The sequence below is a fragment of the Stegodyphus dumicola genome, chromosome 2, assembly GCF_044657685.1.
Source record: "Stegodyphus dumicola isolate Sdum_Otavi_A_Nest chromosome 2, ASM4465768v1".
NCBI classification, from domain to species: Eukaryota; Metazoa; Arthropoda; class Arachnida; order Araneae; family Eresidae; genus Stegodyphus; species Stegodyphus dumicola.
In genome coordinates, this window is record NC_140769.1 from 37822215 (window position 1) to 37845914 (window position 23700).

The 23700-nt window shown below is 32.4% G+C and overlaps 1 protein-coding gene across 8 annotated transcripts; it reads left to right on the forward strand.

Moving 5' to 3' along the window:
* The first annotated feature begins 1454 nt into the window (after nucleotides 1-1454).
* LOC118185582 (serine/threonine-protein kinase mos-like) lies at nucleotides 1455-21097 on the forward strand. Of its 8 annotated transcripts, XM_035355463.2 has the most exons (8): nucleotides 1458-1631; nucleotides 1719-1834; nucleotides 3947-4023; nucleotides 4738-5130; nucleotides 10208-10389; nucleotides 13727-13934; nucleotides 18524-18854; nucleotides 20823-21097. In XM_035355463.2, the coding sequence occupies exons 4-8, from the start codon at nucleotides 4802-4804 to the stop codon at nucleotides 20997-20999; spliced, it is 1227 nt and encodes a 408-aa protein (XP_035211354.1). In that variant the 5' UTR covers nucleotides 1458-1631; nucleotides 1719-1834; nucleotides 3947-4023; nucleotides 4738-4801; the 3' UTR covers nucleotides 21000-21097. The 8 variants fall into 8 exon arrangements, with proteins under 8 accessions (XP_085666728.1, XP_035211358.1, XP_035211354.1 ...); XM_085810602.1 differs by lacking the exon at nucleotides 1719-1834 and having other exon boundaries at nucleotides 1455-1631; nucleotides 4753-5130; XM_035355467.2 differs by lacking the exon at nucleotides 3947-4023 and having other exon boundaries at nucleotides 1457-1631.
* The last annotated feature ends 2603 nt before the right edge of the window (nucleotides 21098-23700 follow it).

The window sequence follows — 23700 nt, forward strand, 5'->3', positions numbered from 1 at the left end:
TATAAAAGTCCAAAATCCTTCCTCAGTTTCTTTCAAGGTAACTTTCTTGGCTCTGTGTATAGTCTTTATCTTCCTCCTCGTCGCCATCGTCATCTTTTTTCTTTCCCAGTACATGTTCGATTGATTCGTCGTCATCTTTAAAGAATGGGGCGTAAGAAGAATTGTGAACATCCACACAAGCCTGCACCTCTTCTTACTTTCCTCGAATATGTAACTGAATTCAAGATATCGGACACGGGCGCCGGACGTGTTTTAAAACCAAGAGGATCTTTGTTGTCTACGAGCAACAATAACAAGATAAAGTTATGTTTATCATATCTTTTCAGGTACGAGAAAAAGTAAATATGGGGTATTTTAATATGATTTTTTCTGAAAAGCTTTGTTACGTTGGACGGCAAAAATATAAAACAAATGTTTTTCACATTTAAGTTTTCAGATTGCTAATATAGTACACATATTTCATCGCATAATTTCGTTTACTTCGGATCTAAATTTAACCTCGGATTAAAATTAGCTCGCATAAACTTCGGATTTAAATTTAAATTTACAAAAGTGTCATTATTTTGATATTACCGGTTACTTAAGAGACACCTACGAGAAATTTTTACTGCACTATAAAAGTAAAGCAAGATAATTTATTACTTACCCTTCATTTTTTTTTTTAATTTCAGAGAAAATATATTTAATTTATTTCAAAAATTAGCATTTTTACCATTTAAGCACTTTTCTTGTTAAATAACTAAAACTATATCTTCTTCACCTATCCCCTGAAATTATTTCTTTTTTTACGCCATCTCTATTCTTTCTTATACATCGCTTAAATTTCTCAAGGATACTTTTTATTAAAGGAACCGTATATTCAAGCTAACACGGATACGGATATAATATACGTGTGCCAGCCTATCGCCCGATTACTCGCTCAGTAAAAATTTTCCTAATACAGTGACTTTGAATTTCGATGAGTTGAATGCTTCCAAAGAAAAATACGAGATAAAAGAAAAGTGAAGACCTTTGTCCCAGTGCAGTGATGAATTCCAGGATTAATATTTCAAAGAAAATTCCAGGACTGATATTTCAGGTATGCAACCAATGAAACAAATGAATGGAATAAGGTGATAAGTGACAGGCGGACCAAATAAAGATAGTCAAATTATGTATGATTCTGCGTATGAAAATTTCGAAATATACAACCCTGCACAAAATTCTAAATTTTCAAACAGTGAAGATGCAATATAAATAATAACACAGATATAAGTAAAACCTATGCATTAATCAACTCTTAGAATTAAGAGATATATCAATCTCAGACGATAATCGAAATACCTTTCAAACTGCTAAAGTATGACGTAATTATACCTTCATTATTTAACAGTGGAAATTAAAACTCATAAATTATATACTTCTTAATTCTTTAATTGTATATTGTTCAAGAATTATAAAATGTGTTTTATTCTGAAAATAAAAATAAGCTACGTTATTAGCTAGATTATATTAATTTTTATGCAAATACGACAGAATGGGACATGACGTAAGGATATGCAGTCAAATTAAAATTCTATTTACTATAGTTTCATAGCACGAAGAGATAAACATAATATTTAACAAATATTCTATCGAAATGCGTACTAACGGTAAGTTTATTTCCTTTACTATTAGATACCCTTTTTTATGTTCGTTCGCCAAACAGCAATCGTCAAACCACTAATTCCTTACCTTAGGTCCATTTCAGTCAGATGCTAAACTATAGCGTTAGGGGTTACAAAAATCTGCAAGTTCTTTTCAGGTCTAGAGATGGATCAAAGCTGGAAAATGTAAATTATTAGGCTCGCTAAAGGTAAGTTTGTAATTCATCTTGGTTTTATTTGAATATAAAATCTAGTGACTTTCTTTCAGTAAAAGGAAATTTCCATTAGTCACATAAGTTGACCTAGTCTGATATATGTACATTTATATATACATATATCTCCAAATCGGATATCTCTCGAAATCTGATATATGTATAAACGTATATTATATACCTAAGATATATTGATGTTGTAAAAATCCCAGAGCTCGCTTAATTTAGTTGATTGAAAAAAAGTGTATAAAAGGAAAAGCATCTGTAACAAAACGTTAGCATATGATGTTCCTTAAATTATAATTAATTGTGAAGATCAGTTGTTTACTTTATGTACTGGAGTGCAGCTACTAAGTGATTTTATATGTTAATCATCATTTAAAATGTATTTGTGACTATTTTTTGGATATTAGTCAACTTTCTTCAAGACAGAAAAATTAGAAACGTTTGCACTAAATATATCTTAAAAATCTCTGAAGTCACTATCCAACGTAGTGTATAAAATGTTGGGAATGTAATATAAAACTGAAGCATACAGAACTGTATAGAAGTTCAAGTTTTATATTCACTTTTCTTATCATTACAATGAAATATAAGCTTTCCAAAACTTCTTAATTGTATAGTTCAATCTTACGTTATAATTATGCTTTAAGCTTTGGTTGTTCTACATCTACCTAAAGAATTCTATGGCAGTTTTTCCTAGCTTTTGCAGAACTGAGCGTGAGAAAAAAATATTGAACGATTTCTTTCTAAACGGAGGTGCTGAATTGTTTAGTATATAAACTTTCTACTATTTCACAAGGATTTTAGACAGTTCAGAAACACGAAAACTGTGAAGTGCATCAGCATTTAATGTAATTTTAACTCAAATGGAAATGTTAACTGTTTATAAAAAGTTAACTAAATTGAGTTTTACGGTTTTGTTTACTTAACAATCATAGCAATAATTACGAACCGAACTTATGTATACGTCAGGTACAACGTGACAGTACTTAAAATATTTTTTTTCGATTATGCTAATATTTCTATGATTCTAATAAAACGTAGTTCTACAACACATGAAAACTTTCCAGCATTTTCCTCTTAATCTAATCACCAACGAAATTGAAATATGTGCTCGAGAATGTTATATATTTATGTTATATCGTGAAACGATTCCAAGGCAGTATTTTTTAAAATAGAAACTGTTTTCAGGGAAAATTATTCAACTTCCTTATTATTCCTGTTTAACTTCCTGAGTTGAATTTAATACTTCTAAATTTCCTTAAACGAAAGAATAACCTGTCAAAAATGCCTTAAGAGCTTGGTGCGTAGAAACGTTAAATCTAGGTATCGAAATTAGCGCAAGTAAGAGGTTTTCCCGCGTACATAAAATTGTTCAAATTTCTCAACTAATGACGAATTGACACAGATTTAAAGGTATAAAATTTTGTAACGCTAGTTTGACGAAACTATGGATGATCCTATTTTAGAAATTTTTAATTGCATTCAAAACCCCGCTAAACTGGCTAGCGCTTCCGATTGCCTGTCTAAGAAGAACAAATATTCTAGCTGCATCAGACAAATTTAATTGTCTGAGTCATCTATATTTTTCGCGTTTCGGGAATGTTGTTGATGATTTGAAATTTTAGATAAGTTTCATACTGAAGACTGAAAAACAACTTGTATATTACAATAGAAAACTTATTCAAGTTTTAAATCTCGTCGGGAAAACTAAATACAATATAGGGTTACGAAATGTATCATTCTGGCGAAAATTGTTTAGCGCTTGGTTGCCGTGTAACGAAAATAACCGAAATTTCTTTTTAGTTTCAAAGAACATGAAATGTCTCTGAAGTATGTTGCTTCCATGTTGTAAAATATTGAAAATATAATTGCTTCTTCTTGGAAATTTAATGCGTTCGATCAATACTCATATTCGTTACATTATCTGCATTTGATCAGGCTAGAATTGTTTGAAAATTTATCATAAGTAAAACACTTATGCAAGAATTATTGTCATTATTGTCGGTTTTTTTTTATATATATATAAATCCAGAATAAGTGTAAAGTTTATTTGATGTTAAATGCTGCATTTTTTTCAATGTTTTCTTAATTTATACTTTTCAGAATGAAATTTTAGTTTGCAGTCGGGAACTATGAGTAGCTTGCTCTATCATTAGCAATAACTGGATTGGGGTAAATTTGTAAGTGCAAAGTTTTCTACTAACAAGAATATTGATAGTAAAGTTTTACTTTAAAAGGTGAAAAATTTTGAAAATTTTTAAAGCAACTGCGAAACATTAATGTCCTGCACAATAATCCTAAAATATCGTTTATTGTTCTGCTTGCAAAACTATCTCGACTGAAAGACATTAAGCTATAAGTAAATATATTTAACTTTTAACTGAAATGGTTTAACTTTTAACTGGCATTATGTTCCAGTATGCAATTCATATTTGAATAAATGAATTTTAGTTACTAGTTAATAGAGTTATCTTTCATTCAAAATTAAATCATTGCATTTATTTCTCAAAGTAATCAATTCCGTGATACATGTTAATTTATGTTTTTAAAATATTCATCATAACAATATTATTGTTATGATTGTTACAACTTTTTGTCACAATATTATTGTGATAAATGGAGTTCCTTTTTGGAGGAAACGAGAACATGCTAGATCCTTTACATAGTCATCTGATATCTATAAAATAAAAAAAAAATAAAAATAAATTTGATTATGGTAGAGGCTACTTTGTTATAGAATAAAAAATTACATGTGACTTAAAAAAAAAAAAAAAAAAAAAAAAAAAAAAAAAAAAAACTATTTTCCTTCGCTCAGAAAACTCAAGTATCGAAATCTTAGATACTCAACTGTGTATTTATAATCTAATGTTTTAGATCTATTTTAATATTTTCAGTATGTCTGTCTGTAGCAAGGGATCTTAAGCCTATGTATGGACACTTGCTTCCCTGATAATAGCCATGCATCGTCAGCCTTTACTAACATTGTCTCCATCTGCCCAAACCTGTTTTACGGAATCTCTAGTGCCTTCTGAAAATGTCTGGAAAAGCACACCCAAATTGTCAAGAAAAGAAAGTTTAGACTCTGTAGCTCGATTCTTGCTGAATGACTTCTCTGAATTTGAAACTAAGGAGCAGTTTGTAGGCAAAAGACATTTAGAGCCCTTGAAGGGAAATGAAATGTTCGAGAGAGAAACCACTATTTCAATTCATGTATCGCCAAGTAGCCCACCTATACAAGAACAGAGCAGATCAAATTTGGAGAGGTCTGCTAATAGAAATGAGGACTGGTAAGTTGAATCTTAATACTCATAATTAATTCTCTCGAAACTTACTTATAATTACTTCTCTCGAATATCTTAATTCTCTCTTAATGCTCATAATTAATAATCTTGCGTATTGACTCATAATCTTGTTTTGAAAGTATAGAAAAAGAGAAAAACAAAATGCTTTCTGAGATTCTTTATTTTATTCCATTTCAGTGAAATCAGTGAATTCCCTGACAAGCAGTTGCGTGTGTTATCACAATTACCATTCCGGAATTCCCCCAAAACACAACATTGCGCAATTCCCCCTAAAACCTAGAAAACGATTTTCGAAACCGTTCCCAAAATTTTGGAGAATTTTGCAGAATTCCAAAACCTTGTGGCCGTATCAGTTATTCAGTTATAACACGCAACATCTTCATTTCCATATGCGTTCTTTTTGTTTTATTCCAGGTTCGAACTTTTTTTATTGACAGACTGATATTTTCTCTATCTTAAACTAATTTTAATTTTTTCACTTATGGGATTTAATTACCATAGAAAAATTTGTGGTAAACGTTTAGCAGAAATACCTAATTCTGTTGTAAAATTGCTGAAAAGAACAATTGCTTTTAACCTTACCTTAAGGTGATCTCCAAAAAATTTTCAACAATTCAAAACAACAGAACTTTTGTAGGTAACTCTATTGGTGGATTTTTCGGTATAGATAGTTAATGTAAAAAATTTGTAATTTTTGAAATTATAAATCAACCCCTTTTTATCTTTAAAATATCACCAAACTGAGTTCAGGTGATGGTGTTAATACCTAGGTACCTCTGACTATTAGAAGACTGAATTCCAAAATTGATTAGTGACCGAATGGAAAAAGAATTGAATCAAGTAATTCGTAGTTTCTTTTCAGGTGACTGTACAAGCTGCCTGTATAGGATTTCCTCTATGTGTAACTTGAACAGAGATTACTTTTTACAAATGTCCATCATGAAAACGTTTCTCTTAAGCCATATAGCTTTCGAGCCTTTGCGATATGGCCCACCAGCGGCCGAGCGGCAAAGTTGCTGAACACTGGAAATTCGACCCGGGGTTCGAATCTCCGAAAACGGACTGTCTACGCAGGCGTTTTCGTTTTTTTCCAATGTGTAACATGCGTGCCAGTCAGTTTCCCTTAAAATGTTCTCCACGATGGCATCCCTCCTCTTAGGCAAGATAGCCCTTGAGTGCTTTGCCATAACTAAATAATAACTAAATAAAAAACAAAAAATAAAACCTTCGAGATAATCCCCTATTTTTTAATTGCCTTGTTGATCATCAAACTGACAAATTATTTAATATTTATAGCTTTACTTATGAAGGTAGATGAAGTTGATCGTTAAAAGTGATGTTTCAGAAAAGAAACCATAATTAAACTGATGTTTTAATGTAGTTTTGGTACATCACGAAAACACCAAAATTACAATAAGCACAGTTCTCCAGTTTAGATTTCGAAAAAACCAGATGTTCGAAAAATGCCACGAAAAAACGTACTTCCTTGGTAATTATTACAAAACACCCCTGGTGCTCTACACCTGGACTTTTCTTCTAATAAACCTCCTTAATTTTTTCGACACACTTTAAGATGCACGTACATGTAATTGTTTAGAAATGTGAGTAAAAACTATCTTGGACGGCAATTATCTTGATTATCGCAGCCCGGTAAAATTTGAGCGTTAAAATTTCTGACCACTAGCAGTTCCGCCCTGGGTTCGATTTCAAATGAATGGGTTAGCCGCGCAAAGACGAAGAAGTTAACTTTGATTAGTTTTCAAGGGGGAAATAGTTATAGAAGAAAGAAATAATGATGAAGACGAAGAGAAACTATCAAAAACATTTACTACAAAATATTTATATGAAGCAATTTTTCGATAAAGGAGTTCAGTTACTCAAAATAGCAATAAAACATTGATCATGTCGCCAAAACTGAGGAGTGAATTTGGGAAGCAGTGATATGTTTTTATGAGGAAAAAGGATGGGAAAAAATTAGACACTTCTGATGAAACCAAGCAAACAATATTTTAGGATTAATGAAATTTCTACAGGTTTCAATTAATGATCCAAATGCGTAACAATTACTAGCCTACTATTTTTAATTAAAGACATCGTTTGTAAATTTGTGTTCCATGTTAATGACTTTAAAGTAAGAGTTCCTATTAATTATTTTTATTCAATAAAAGCTTGAATTATAAAAGTTATCAACGATATCAAGAATGAAAGAAGTCTTTAACCTACATTAGAATCGACTTACTGTGGAAGGTCTGAATCAGCACTTGTGAATTACTCTTTCATTTCCACCATCCATTGCTACAGTAACGTCATTTTAGGAAAAGGCATTATGGTAGCAGTAGTCGTAAATCGAGGCGTACCTGTATTGTAACACTCCTATATTCAACAGATATTACTCCTTCAGCTATCATACCTTGATGGCTGGATTGTTTCAAAACAAGAAGACTTTTTCTTTGCTTGACAGACAGCGTTGAAGCTTCTGATGACTAAAATAGATGACTAAATCTCAGTCTGAAAACAAACAAATGTCCTTTATTTCAGCAACTTTCATACCTTCAGCCGCCGAGTGGTATGAGAGTCGCCGAATGCTAGTTCTATCTTGATTAAACTCCAGGGGGAACGGGCTATCTGCATGGATGTTTTCGTGATTCTTCCCATGTGTAACGTGGATACTAATCAATTGCTTTTCGAACGTCCTCTACGAAGCATTTTTCTCTTAGTCAGAAAGCCCCTGCATACTTTGCCATTAAAAAAACCAAATTTATTTACTCGAAAAAGGGCGAAATAACAATTATATACCTGGTTAAGAACGCAGAAGGCCGATAGTTCGAGCCCAGGCAAATGGGATGTCTGCATGGTTAGTTTTCGTTTTTTTTTCCTTGTATGCAACTTGAATACGAGTTAGTTTTCTTCAAACAAATACTCCCAAGAAAGCATCCCTCTCCTTAACAGACAGCCGTCATATGCTTTGCATGGAATTTAATTGTAAGTGATCCAAAATTAATATTCATTACGCGATAATAAATTTGATCTACTTCTTACACAGTGTGGCATCATTCGAATTTTCTTTTAAGTATTGATCTTAATGGCGTTTATAACTAAGTTTCTCCATTCCTAGTGACGTTTATTTTACTATTATTTACTACGCTTTGTTTTGAATATTGATGCAATATACGTAACCAAGCGAACTAATTTTCTCTATTAAAATACTTAAAGAAGCAGGTAAATTTTTAGCACAATTTTTGTGTTGCGCATAACATTACTATACAGGTTATTTCTCTTTCTGAACTGCCCTTGGATTAGCTGTGATTTTGAATTAGCCTAAGATATCGTCTACAGTGTAACACCGGTCAATCGGGAGTTGACTGTTTTCATACTGTGTTGGAAGCAGTCTGCGATAAGGGAGTAAATGTTACTGCACTAAAAGTAATCCTGCTCCAATTTGTGAATATACATACACATTAAGAGCAATTAAAATGAAACTTAAAGGGGTATCTTCTCTTTTAAATTCGATCTTATAGTAAGGAAAAAGCATCCTATAGCCATTTATCTAAAGTGAAGGATCAGTCAATTTTCTTTAGGAATTTTTATGAAAGACTTCTTAAAAGGAAACTGACTCATATGTAAGGAATTTTCTCTTTCTTTACTAAGTGCATTTCGTTTATAATCAAAAGCATGACCAGCTGGCAATCGGAAGATGCGGAGTTCAAATCCAGGATAGGGGATAGATGAGTTTTCATATTTCCTACTCCGAAATAAACCTAATGAATCTACAAATGGCGTCCGAAGCAGAATGTAATGTATAAATCTTCATACCTGAATTTGGCAACTGACTTCCATCTCCCTCAGTTGCCCTTTATCATAGGGACATGTAGGGAATTTCCCCTTCCTTACCGTATGCGATCCTGGTATAATTAGGGCCTTACCAATGGACAAGCAGTTAAGACCGCTGGGACTTCGACCTGGATTCTATTCCAAGCTAATGAACTGATTGCATGCATTCCCTTAGGTAGGTTGGCATCTTGTGCTTTGCCACATTCAAATGTTCCCACCAGTGCCGAGCGGTAAAGTTGCTGAACACTGGTAATTACAACTTGAATTCCGATTCTATGTGAATGGGTTAGCTGCATGGACGTTTTCGGGGTTGTCCTCATGTATAATGTACATACGAGCCAGTTTTCCTTGTAAGGTTCTCCACGAAGGCATCCCTCCCCTTAGGCAGATTTTCTTAGTGTGTTTTGCCTCAATCGCAGTAAGCCAAACCAAAACACATTTAAATAACCTAACTTAATCGTGGTTTAAGTGGAAACACATCCGAATAACAATTAGGAGTTCGGATCTGGTCGAGGTCCTGCTGAATGTTTCCTGCTTCGAAATAAACTTAATGCCCTGCTTTAACGGTACACAAGATGAAATCATGAACTGCGAGGAACCAGCCTGATCGCCAGGATGTTGTTAACTTGAAACTACTCAGTCTTACTATTCTGCCACTGCTGAGCTTCAGTAATATCTGAAGAATCAGAAACTATTAGAAAATAGTACTCATTTTGAATTGCAATATTGCATTAAATCATGATATATTTACTTTCAAATATAAATATACAGAAGTCAGTTCTTGCTTTTACTAAATAGACGGTGAGTTGTACACACTATTCAGTAAAGGAATAATAATCAGTCAAATTGAAGAAAAATAATGACATATTTGTTTGTACTAATTTTTCAAAGCTTTTTTCCTCATTGTAAAGTTTATTATGTAGTTACTAATATTGGACATTGCATTCGAGAAGAATATCGAAGTCAGGAAGGTAAACATAAATGGCACTGGTCATAAAAAATAAGGCTTGTCTGTATTTGTGTTGTTAATAATATTTGTGTTGTTAATCATATTTGTGTTGTTAATCATAACTATATTAATATATAATACAGACATGATATATATTATAATATATATCATGTCTGTATTTGTGTTGTTAATCATATAATCATCATAGCACTAGAGTAAAAAGTATCTGTATTTGTGTTGCTGTAAATGATGCTATTTCAATTTTTTTAAATTTATTTATAGGTACCTTAGCGTTTCACAATTTCCGTTTTCTCCCAAACTTGCCAGTGGTCGTTCTCCAGTTCATTTGACACCAACTTACAAGCATCCAACACCAACAAAAAGTCCTTTATATACTCCCAATCGCAAAAGCATCTTTCTTGGACGAGGTTCGTTTGGGAATGTAACTCTATGCGAATATAAAGGTAAATTTTTATGTACTAAAAATTAATGAATCATCATGAATTTATAATTTTTCTAAATATCAACTAATTTATTTTAGTTCCGAAATACTAATTGTATGTGTATTAGCAAGACAGCCCAATTTAATAGAAACGCAAATGAATAAAATGTCATATTCCAGATTTACATGAATTAATTTCTTATTCAGATTTACCCGAATTAATTTATTCTAAAGCGCAATTTTTTCAAAGAAATGTTGGGAAGCTGAGCAAATATCTCTCATAATGTTTCTTACACAAAGTATAACAATAAAAATAGTCATAAATTTAAAGAGAACATGGCAAAAGTAACAGTTCTTCTAATGCAGTGTGAGGTGAATGTAATTCTATAACCGTGTTTACAGGCGATATTTTATCTACGATATTTAATCCCATTTTAATCGCAGCTCCTTTCAAACTTTTGTGTATGGATTGATTTTCCACAGCTTTTTGTTAATACGTACGCTTTTTGCAGCACGTTTTCATAACTGTCATTCTAAATAGATTTTCAATTTAAAAATTCCTTGCTGCGTCAGAACAAAAAATACAGCTTTATTATTTTGCAATGTTTTATAATCATTGTTCTCCTTTTGAAAATGAAATATAGCCCTCAAATACAATTTCCCTGCACTTGCGCTTAGATTTTCTCTCATCACAACTGTTTATTTATTATATATATATATATATATATATATATATATATATATATATATATATATATATATATATATATATATATATATATATAATTATTTTTAACTTTTGGCACTTTTAACTTATATTAGTTTTTTAATCGCAGTTAAATTTTCAAAATACTTTCTTTTCTAAAGATACCACTATCGCTCTTTGAGCATACTCGCATGTATTTTAGCAAATACCGATCTTTCGAATGTATTGGCTTTACTTCTGAAATATTTTGTTTGAATTACAGTAGACGAAGGTTAATGTACGAGTAATCAAGGTTAATGTTATCATTCCGATATTGCCATCGAGCTGCCGAAGTATCCCGCCCGTTTGTACACCAAACTATGGAAAATGCATCGCTTGCTGTGATCAGCGGTTAACAGAATAAACATAGCTTAAAATAATTTTTTTTAATTGAAGTAAAGTCGCAAAATAAACTCGGAATGGATTACAAAAATTGCCAAGGAAGGGATTAAAGCGCAAAGCAGCTTCGTTTCAATTTCAGTAGATCATTTAAAATTGGTAAAAAAACTTAATTTTCAATAACTACCGATTCTGTGGGCTATCAGCAGATTGGATGGCTTTGAAGCAAAAACATTTCAGCAGAATTCAACCCCACGAAGCAAAATTCTCCGAAAACATCTATGTCACATAAATTTTACATTAGCAAGTTGTCTTTCAGTGAAGGGTGCTCTCCGACTAATGTTATCATTCAGTTAACCCCTTAACCTACGATTTAGATTCGACGATGTTGGGCCGAAATTGTATACAACCTCGCGCAGCGTTCGGGACATTTGCACGACTTGTGTAACACGCTAATCCGGGCAATCGTAAACATGACGAATTATGTAATTTTCGAAGAAAGTATAGGCGAATAATTATTGATGATGCATCCGATGACGATCAACTACCAGAGTCCTGGCTTTGGAAAAAAAATAAGAAATAGTCCAAAAATCTGGGACTATACAATGACTCCTGGCATAAGAGAGGAAGCCTTGTGTCAATCATGAGGTAGTCGAGGAGAATTGATATATTTAATCTAATATTTTATGACATATTTTGGAGCAATATTGTAACCGAAACGAATCAGTATGCAGATCATGTACGAGAAAATCCACATAGAACACGAATGTAAAAAGTGTAAAGTTCCGTTACATGTACCAGAATGCTTTGAAATATATCATACCGTTACAGATTTACTAATTTTGTATTTTGGAGTTTTGTATAAATAAACATTTTGAAATACTTGCGTCTACCACAATTATTGCATCAGACTGTAATTGCGTCTCAAGCATTCCACGTAATATTCACTTCTGGCCCGATCGCCGTACGCGGGCTATGCCCGTGAAAGTTAGGTTTGGCCCGACCATTACGCGGGCTGTGCCTGTCATTGTAGATTTAGGGGTTAATACTATGGTTCTCAAGCGTTTTTGGAACAAGCCCCCCTTTTCTCAATGCTAAACGATCATTTTCCCCTCCTACTTTCCAAAATTTAAAAAAAAAAATGCATATATATTTATTTCAATCTAAGTTATTTTTAATTTTTTCCATAAATTAATAATAAAAAACGCAGAAGATGTTAGCAAATACGAAACTTGAATAAAAGTAGTTCTATACTCATAAACTAAAACGAAATACTGAAGAGGTACATGAAAGTCTGACAGCATTCCTCCCCTGAAACTATGAATTCCGCCCCCACAGGGCAAATTCTCCCTGGTTAAAAGCTCTTTGGTTAATATTATCAAAATAGCCGTGGACAAACGTGATCACATAATGTGGCGTCTACTGTATGTTTCAGTTATTTTCAAAATTTTCATAAGGTTATGCAGACAGTGTCTATGGGGGTCGGTCTCTCAATATGTAAGAATCCTATATGGCAGTTTTCAGTATATAGGCCGTTTTTTCGTCTCATCCGTTGGTTACCAGCCTACATCTGTTTAACTTGTGAACCATTATGGATATCGTAGATATCGAAGTACAGTTGCGATTTTCTATAGAATATATATTTTTGTAGAATTTCTATATGCTCTTGCTATATGTTTTAGACGTGAATAGTTGTAACGAATTTGCAGCTCACATTATAACATTAGTTTCAAAATTACAGTTTCGCTTACACATTTAAGTTTGAAAATAGTATATCAGTATTGCTGTAAATAAAATAATAAAATTATAGATATAAATAATTTTGTTTTAATATTTTAATTTTTTCAAAATTGTGTTTTTTATTTTTAAACGCTGAAACATGAATATCATTGAAAATTATTACATTATTTTAAAAATTTTTTAACTAGAAGTACATCTCTACGACCAATGTTTGCGAAACTAAAAGCTGGTTATAAGCATTTGGGAACATGGTGTGCAGTCATTCTCACAATTGTCGTCATCTGGGGACACTATTAGTCTTTAGCATAATATAGAGAATGGCCTTAATCACAATGAGATATTCTTGAGAAGCGTAAATAACACGAAGCAAAAGTATGAAAAGAGCAATTAAAAATAAAAATAAAGCAGATATTCTGACTCCAAGAACCTCTTATTTTAATGAATATGTGTAAAAATTTAGTACTTCCTATCTTTTCAAACAGCCTTTATTATTATTTTTTACATTCTAGATTAAGTAACTTTATATTTTACACAGGAATTAAATTTGCCTTGAAGATTGTCCAAGCTAATTCTTCGGTAGGCGAAGCTAATTTGCTAGGAATCCGCCATCCTCATCTTGTAGAAATTCTTCATATCTCAAAAGCATTGAATAGGGTCTTTATCTGCATGGAGTTTGCTGGACATTGCAACCTGCAACAAATTTTAAATAGTAAAAGTGAGCTTGATTCTCCCAGAAGGCTTAGGTACGTATCAGGTTATTTTCCTTATTGAAAGCTCTACATATCAAACATAAAATATTAATTATGTAAAAAGTGTTAATTAATTAGAAATACTTTCTTTGCATGTTCAGAACATAATTTCTTTGCATGTTTAGAACATAATTTCTTTAAATGTTTTAATTTCTTTAACTGCAGTAAAGACGTGAACCTTAATATAATTCGTTCTGCGTTATATCGTCAGTGGCTCATTGGGCTGAGTGCATAAGTTTACTTTTTCTTATTTCTTGTTATGAAAGTATGAACTAATTTTTTTTTATTAAAGATTGCTCCATAACAATCATCCTCATTTCATACAAGGTCTACAGATGAACACTTCTACAGACCTTGACTTCCACAAGCTTTTAGCCCTAATGAACTTTACCCTGGTGACAGCCTCCAATACAGCTGCCTCGAGTTCCACTTCAAAACAATTTAATGGCCGGGAGTTTTATTTAATAGTCATTAGCCTTGCGCCACTATAAGAGCCGGAAGTAGTAGACATTTCATTATGGAATCACCTAAAAGGGCCTCCTATAAAGGGACTGACAACTATAACCATGCCATCTCGGGAATTCGAACCTTAGCGGTACGGCAGTCAGTTTCGCTAACCACTATACAGACTGGGCGGCATGGCCTTCCTACTTCAAATCAGTATTAGTTCAAGATGTGAAAGAGATCTCTGGGTTTCTTCTTCAATAAACAATATGCTACAAAAATTGAAAAAAAATCTTAAACGACAACATAGTAATTGTTTTTTGACAACATGGTAATTGGTTAAAATATTCAGTTTACCTCGATTTCGCTTCAGCAATTAATGCTATCTTTATTGCTTTAATTGATGCTTGTATGACTTCAAGTAATGGCCAAATTCCAATTGTGGTAGTAAATTAAAACCCTCTAACCGGCAAGGCCGTATATAAATATATTTGATATCTGTAAGAACGTATATATGCGGGCATCTTAAATAGTACATAAATCCAGTTATAAAATACGAGGTGTATTTGGATACTGAAATTAATAAATTCTTTCTTGTGGTAGTTTTGGGAAATTAATGCTTTCTTAGTGAAACCCAGCCCGGTCAGGTAGTTAATATAACCCAGTATTGCCTATAAGAAAATATTTGTGTCTCGGTAACATTTGCGTGCAGTTTTACTGACAATCAGCCTAGTTTCCCGAGAGGATATTTCTATTTTTGATTTATGGAAGACTGACAACAAATTTTTAAGATTGTATTAACGAAATTTTTTAATTATCCTGGAGTTTTCTTTCGATTTAACACATGAAACTCATTTATCCTTTACCCTGATATATATAGCGTAGCTTCAAATCCTTTAAAGTATCTTTTAAATTTTTCATAACTAGAAAGTTCTTGAGTTGGTACTCGTCCGTTGCATGCACGAGCCATGCTTTTTGGCACCTGCGAAAGACAAGCCAAACACCTGTTGTTGTTTTTTTAACTGTAAATAATTTCTAATTATAAGAATAGTTTATAGATGGCAATATATGTTTCGTATTTATTAGTTACAGTTGTTGGGTCTCTGCATGTGTTTAACTTCTCTTTTACAGGCGCCAAAGGCATGGCAGGTGCATAACGGAAAAGTACCCTTGAAAAACGTTTTACCTTCAAGAGATTTGCATAATCTGTACATCAACTAATTGTTAAATTGATGTAGTTATCCTTATTTTAAGAAAAATCTTTGCATAAAATTTATGGCTAGCAACAAAGTTTAGTTATTTCACTGTTTTACTTTAATGTCTCATTCTTCAGCGCATCTATAGTATACCAGAGCTGAACACACATGTTCCTCGCTATAAGAACTCTGTATATACAACTCTATATATCTCTTTATATCATCATGACTGTTAAAAAGGCCAAGTTTGAGGAAATCTCGCATTTTTATTTTAAAAAGCAATAAAATAAAATCCTTAGCTTTGTAAAACAAATCTGTTTTTATCTTGTCGTTAATTAGAAGAGGGTTTGCTAAAAATATTAAATAGAAAGACCTGTAAGCGAACATTTAAACCACTAAAAGTGACCTTTCAAAGTGCCAGAAATCTGTCGCTGCTTTTCTATTTTTTCAGGTATTTATTAAAGTAATAAAATTTTAGAATATAGATGTAATCAAATATATAAATTTTAGCCCATTCGGAAGCTTGTTGATTCTCAGCTTCGAAATCAATAATTTACAAAGTATTCAGAAAGCAAGAATGACAACAATATTCCATGAATGTTGAAGCACTGTTTGCACTCCAAAGCTTGGCGCCTAGTCGCCAAGCCAGGGAGTGTAAATTTAAGCAAAATGTAGGTTAAATCCAAAGGACAGCCATAGAACGCAATGAAAATAAATTAAGCATGTGTATATAAAATTGTTTGATCAAAATTTATCTACGAAATTATTACAAAGAGAACATGAAAAGTAAGCAAGAGCCTAAAGGGTATTCTAAAGAACTTTTCTTCAAAATATATTTTTGTTGATCCAGTTTCCTTTAGAAAGTTCTCCACGAAATAATGCCTCCCTTTAGGCATATAGCCAGCTTTACCTTAATCAAATAAAGCAAACCAAACCTAGAGTCATTCACTATGTGAGGTAAAATATACTAGGAAAATGTAATAGTCTGGCTAAAAGGAATACAATGACTAAATCTGAGCAAGAAGAGGATAAATTTCAAATACTTTAGTATAATAATCTGTGATTCAGATTGCATGAGGACTGAGTGCACGGTCTGAAAGCAGCTCAGAGGCCTGCACTTTTTTACTTTTTTAAAAGAAAAAGTGTTTTTAGTAAAAAAAAAAGAAAAACTGACTAAATTTAAAATTTCTCTTGTTAAATATTATCAAAAAGTACGTAAATTATACTAAATATAATAGCCAAAAGAAAAAAATTTCAATTTGAATTTATTTTCTATCTGAAATCTATAGGCTGCAACCTGCAAGAAATTTCTGTAGGCTACATTTTTAAGTCCTTTAAAAGCATCACTCCGGTTAAGCATAATTTCAAACATAGATATTGATATAAGGTAGATCTAATGAAAAGTACAAATAAACAGTATAAATTTATAAGGCGTACGTTAGTATGTCTCCATCTGTGTAGCAGTACGGACTGCTTGTGTGAGCAACTAGCCGAGCAATTAGTGACTGAAGAAAAATGTATACCAGATGTACCAACTCTATATAGAAACGACTGAACGTCAGAATACTGAAGCATGATCAGATTTCGAATGGCCAACTAAACTGAGCAATTACACAGACGTGGAACGTTCTTTTACCTTACCCTGGTTACATACCTAGCCTAAATATACAAGCATACAGTTTCAGAGACGAAGTCCTAACCTATTCATTTTCTTTTCCATTCAGCAGCAGATGCTCGCATAAGCTCAGTCGGTATACTTGGCTCTAAAACTATAAACTGGAAGCATATTTACAAAAAAAAAAAAAAAAAAAAAAAAAAAAAAAATAATTGAAATATATTCACGGGCCTAATTATACGAAAACCTAATTATACGAGTATTTTTCAAATAATAATCCTCTTTCGGAATTAAAACAGAGTAAATAAACCCAAAAATTTTATAATTTTTCTTCGATCATCTCTCAGATTTTTGTTTATTAGATAGATACCCTTAAAACATTAGAAGTAAACTTCAGCCCGAAATTAGAAGTAATTAGCCCTAACATTAGAAATAAACTTCTAGTTTATTTTGATACTATCGTTTAACTACATCTCTGTGTTTTTCATATAGCACTTTTGAAAATCTTAAGTTTCTATATTTTATTAATATTTCTGTAAAATTATTTATTTCAAATATTGTTAATCTATTTTTAAAGTTTATGAAAAATGAAGCTAATATTGATTAAAATGTTTTAATGCTATGCTTAAAAATTGTGCTTCGAACATGTTCGGATACTTTAACTGCTTCGATATGTATTCATTTTAATTTTTTGAACACTCGAGTTAAAAGCAGTAAATTTATACAGCATTTAAGTATTTTCCTGTCGACTGTAAAAGTTAACGGAAACCCCGCAAAAGGTGTGCCGACTTATCAGGAAATTTGAAAGAGCCGATCGCTGTTTATTTAATTAGATAATCATGATTGCTCTTTATTAAATTAGATAAGCAATAGATATAAATTCAGAATATGGCATATAAAAATCTTTAATAAAATATTTAATAAGGTTTAAAATAGCAAACAAATGTCGCCATTAATGAACTCGGTGCCACAAAGTTTTACTTAAAAACGAATCTAGTGCTACCACATTGTTCCGCTGTCTCTTTTATTACGCCAGTTTTCTTTTCAATGTTTTGAGAATCACCCTGGTATAAACCAAACTTGAAACTTTGAAAATACTCCACTGTATATTGTTTTGTAGAAGGCTATAAAAGCTAACGTAGCATAATAAAGATTGGGATTACATAAAACCAAAGAGAAGATTTACGAATGCGTTGTCACTCATTTATAATATTGGTACTTAATTCCTTTGTTTGACAGCAGTGCCAAAACTGCCCGACGGAAAAATACGTAAGTATCTGTTATATTTTTATCAGCTTGCAAAATGAGTATCTAATTCCATTTTTTAGTTTCTGCTTACAAATTGTATCTGGTCTCCAATATTGCCATAAACATGCCATAGTTCATGGGGATATCAAGCCTGCCAACGTTATCGTGAGTCCGCATGGAATCTGCAAACTGGGAGATTTCGGTCACAGTATTCGCAATGCTGAAGAGATTAAGCTCTTGTCTCACGATGATGAGTTCATCGGTACTGCCGCCTATGCTGCGCCGGAAGTTCTGAAGGGAAACTCACCGACCCCGTTGTCTGACATTTATTCCTTCGGCATTCTTCTATGGCAAGTGCAAACTCGAGAAGTACCATTCGGTGGAGAGCATCCTCATGTCATCATTTACAAGGCAAGTTTAATGTGTGTTTACTTTAACTGCATAAGGTAAGAGGAAGCGGAAAAGAGTAGAAAGTTAAAAAATATCACTTAGATATTATAACGAGTTTAAAAAATGCAAAATCAATAGTTGCTTTACTTTTTATTGAGCAAATTGTAATGATGAAAAAGGAAAATGCCAATAATTTGATAATGCTGTACTTAAACAAACATGAAGCAATCGAATATCTTGTATGGCTGATTATTTGTTCCTTCTAATTTAATATTTATCGCCCATCTTGTCATTTCTAACGCCCCTGATACCTGATGCACTGGTGAGCTAGTGGTTAAGACCACTGAAAACTGGGAGTTCTACTTGGTTTTAATCCTGGACGGACGGTATGACTAAATGGTTGGTTTCTATTGCTTTTCTCCCATGTGTAACTTCATTATGAGACAATTTCCGTCAGAAAGTCCTCTACAAAGGCATCCCTCCCCTTTGCTCCACAGCTCTTGAATACGTTTCCATATTCCAATAACCTGACGGCAAAAATTTCATACTGAAAGTCTCAGTTAATAATCTATAAGCATTTTTCTTGCGGAAAAGAAACATGCTGCTCATAATAAACTTTCCAGTGATTATTAAATAAGTTCCCAAAAACTAACTACCGTGAGAGAAGCTTTTATGAATACTAACACTCATGTATTATTTGGCGGTTTTACTTTTTCAGCAACCTCTGAGTATTTAGTTTATTGGTGAATGTTTGAGGATTTCAATGAGGAAAATATTGTAATTACGATGAGTTGGTCTTTTCTTGTTTAAATTTATTTATCTCATTAACGAGAAACCAAAAATAAATATAAATCCTTTAACATTCTGGGGCCTTTCTTTCTTAACTCTAAATTTTTTTTTTTTTCCTCCTTCACAGTAATGTATCAAACCTGTAGCCATTTAGCAAGAGGTATCAACTCAGCATACTTTTTGTGCCCGATAAAATGCTTTGGATAAAACATTTGTACACTGTGTTCTATGTTAGAAAGTCCTCCACAAAGGCATACCTCCCCTTAGGCAGATAGTCCTCGAGAGCTTTGCCGTAATCAGTTAAACCAAACCAAATAAACTAAAACCATTCATTCTACACGAAGGTATGTCTTCCCTTAAGCATAATCCTTGTGTGCTTTGAATAAATTATCTGAACATATATTGTTATATATCATATACATATTAGTAGTCTGTTAAATAAACCACAAAGGTTTACAATTTCTATGAAATTACTAAGACGTCTTACGCCTTAAGCAAATAAACTTTCTTTAATAAAGAACCGATTGTTTCTCGAATTCGGTCGAGACATCGGTTGGAAATTACTATTAAATTATACTTGTCGCTTGCTCGGCCAGCCGTCAAAAGTAGTTATAAAAAAATATTTTAATGAGTCCGTCTAGCAAATAACAGATGAAGAAATGTGTATATTGTTTTTAAGCTTAGTTTGTGAAATAATAAAAAGATTAAATTTGAAAGAAAAGACAAACATATTTTGCTTGCCAAATGGTGACACTAGTGCAGGAAAAATAAAAATATTTTATTTCAGACAATGGCAATACATTTCTTTCGAACCACTGAATTTTTTAATTTTAAAAAAACGAATGTTATGCGTTTTTTTTTTTTTTTTTTTTCAAATAACGATGTATTTCTAATTGTTGTTTTTGGATTAAATTTGAAAGACAAATCTTACACTTTGCTGAGTAACAACACACTACTGTTCAATCGCTGAGTAAACAAAATTTTATAAAGTTTGCACAAAGCATAAATTTCAAAAATTTAAAATTCGTGCTTAAATATGCACATGCTCGGGTGAAGGAATGCATGCGTTCAAACGTTATGTCTCCAGGTTCCTGTATTGGCAAAAATTTAAATTAAATGTCAGTTTTAACAAGTTGCTTGGTTTTTTTTTTTTTTTTTTTTTTTTCCAGCTTTGCCTAATGTTTTTTTCTTTTGCTTCAGGTGGTCCATTATACTGCAAGACCAATATTCAAAGAATCTCGAAATCCTTGCATTCGTCAATATGTCTCATTAGCTCAAAGGTGTTGGGATGACAGCCCAAGTAATCGGCCTAACTCTTCAGAAGTTTACAAAATTTTGAAAGAAATTATTCATATAATGAAGGATCTAAACAAATAATTACCAAAAGCATTCAGTTTCATTGACTTTTGAAAACTGTTTTTATTTTATGACATTTTTGTGACTGATATCGTAATTAAAAATTTTACTTTCTTATAGTTTTACAATTAATATTTATTCCATTGTACAAATATATGGAATTAAACCTTAATCAAATTAGGTTTCGTGAACAGTCTGTTAATAAATTATGATATTAACTTCACAACTTTTATTAATTTTTTGCATCATAAAGTAGATGTCTGCTTTACGTAGTAGCCCACCAGTAGATGTCTCTCGAATTTCTACATTTGTACGTGTTGTAAATATGGCGATGCAAAACGAAAAGCAATAGTTCGTTTATGTAAATCTAATTGTATTTCCTTCGCTTTACATTTCATATAATATTAATATTATATCAAGTTATCCACCACTCTGTCAAAGTTAGCCCACCAGTTGAGCGGTAAAATCGTTGAAAACTGATAGTTCGATCTGGGGTTTGAATCCCGGCGAAGGGGCTGGCTGCATAGGTGTTTTCCCTCTTGTATAACGTGCATATAAGCAATTTTCTCTTAGAACGTATTCCGCGAAGACATCCATTTCCTAAGACAAATAGCCCTCGAGTGTTATCATAATTAAATAAACCAAAACTTATCAAAGTTAACTGTCGTTGAATATTATAGGTGAAGATGGCAAAAAGATAAATGGTAAGAATTTCAAAAGTATTTAATTTTATTGGTATTTAAATTACCTTTTCGGCAAACTTATGTTTTTTTAATCTACTTCTTTCAAAAACTTTTGTTATCAGTATTAAAACAAGACCGTTCAGTTTTTTCGACAGTTATATTTCAATAAACTTTTTATTCTTATCGAATTCTTTTAAAACTTTAGTTGTATCTTTCAGAGAAACTGTGATTAATTTTCTAGACATTTTAACTAGAAATTAACATTAAAGTTAACTAGAGGACATGTAGCTGGGCTAAAATGTGCTTACCGAATGATAGGGAAATAAAGCCTTTCGCAAACGCTTTTGATCAACAGAATTCAACATTTATTCTGCCCCATTTAGTGATCCGATATTAATATCGGGTGCAAATATTGTACATCGTAAAATTTTGTCAATTTTTTAGACTCGTAAATTGCATTAGAAAGCATATTTTTTAAACTTATCTATAATAATATCAGATAAATATAGCTGTTTGAAACATTGTAAGAGTTTTAATATAAAATTTTGTTTCATTTATTTTTATTGAATGATGAGATATGATCAAAACTCTTAACTTAGTTTATATCGTCGAATACTTGGTTTGAAATTACACACTACGATACAGGTATATCGTGCATAAGATTTTCGCTTTTCTGAAATAGAGCGAAGAATCAATCTAAATATAGTCAAGTTTCAATAAGCCAAAACTGAAAGAAAATAACTCTCGAAAAAGCAAAATATTAAAAAATTGACCCTGAATCAGTATCATTTTCGAACAGTATGTTTTTGATCTTTACTTTGGCTTACCTTCGTCATTTACAACCATTTCATTTTACAACAAGCCCACCAGCGGCCGAGCGGTAAAGTCGCTGAACACTGGTAGTTCGGTCCGAGGTTCGAATCCCGCGAACGGGCTGGCTGCATGGGCGTTTTCGTGGTTTTCCCCATGTGTAACGTGTATACGAGCCAGTTTCCCTTAGAAAGTCCTCCACGAAGGCATCCCTCCCCTTAGGCAGATAGCCCTCGAGGCTTTGCCATAATCACACACACACACACACACATTTTACAACCACTCCGCCAAAGATTTTAACTAACTGCAATTCATGTAATCCAAGCTTTAATGTATATTCACAGCTTGGCAATTAAGTAATCAAATTGTATTAAAAAACATAAAAGTTGCAGAGTTCGCCCTGACGCAACTTCCTGTCTTAAATAAAACTGGTTATTAAAGAGAAGGCTTATAGATGTCTGTTTTTGGCATGGTTGTAGGAGTTTTAGAATAACGAATTGATTTTTCTCTCTTCCACGTCAGAAAAAATCTGATGCAGACACAAGACTTCCTGGTATGGCCAATTAAATTACATACAATTTTACTGTATTTCACGTAAACTTATTTCCTCGAATTTCGTTACAGATATATTTTTCATTTAATTAATTCAGTTCTCACTTCGCGGCAAGACAAAAACATATAAAAATTCAAAACATCTTCATTAAAAATTGTAAAATGCAGAAAAACATAAAACACCAAATGCAGTTAAAATTAGTTTTTAATTAGTTACGTAAAAACAGGCTATTCGGCCAGAGAGCAGGAAGACATATTTTCCGGTGCACACATTTGAAAGTTTACTTTTGGTCTCACTCGGTAAAAAAAAAAGTTAAGTTGGTGCGCAAACTGAATTAATTCACTGTTCTACGAAGAGTTTTAAATGTAAATTTACCAGCATATAAGAATAAAAAAATTTGAGCTCCCCCAGCCTGGAAACAGAGTGAATATACATATGTAATAATACATCTGATGCTGCCGATAAAAACCAAACAAAAGAAAATGCACAAGTACGTGTTACAGCAAGCCCCCATATACAAAATTTCAGTGTTCCGAGGTTATTCGTTCTTGAGTTATGCGGGATGTATAGGTACGTACCTACAGACGTAACGAAAAAAATTTCTTCTGAATCCATTTTAAATTTTACAATCCGTTTTGGAAAAAAGTCCTTTATTCTGTCCGTACGTTCAGATAAC

Bases quoted from the DNA above. Each gene is read 5' to 3' on its own strand.
- LOC118185582 (XM_085810602.1), top strand. From the start codon at position 4,802: ATGCATCGTCAGCCTTTACTAACATTGTCTCCATCTGCCCAAACCTGT. The intron at 5,131-10,207 runs GTAAGTTGAATC...ATTTATTTATAG, and splicing joins GCTAATAGAAATGAGGACTG to GTACCTTAGCGTTTCACAAT. The intron at 10,390-13,726 runs GTAAATTTTTAT...TATTTTACACAG, and splicing joins AACTCTATGCGAATATAAAG to GAATTAAATTTGCCTTGAAG.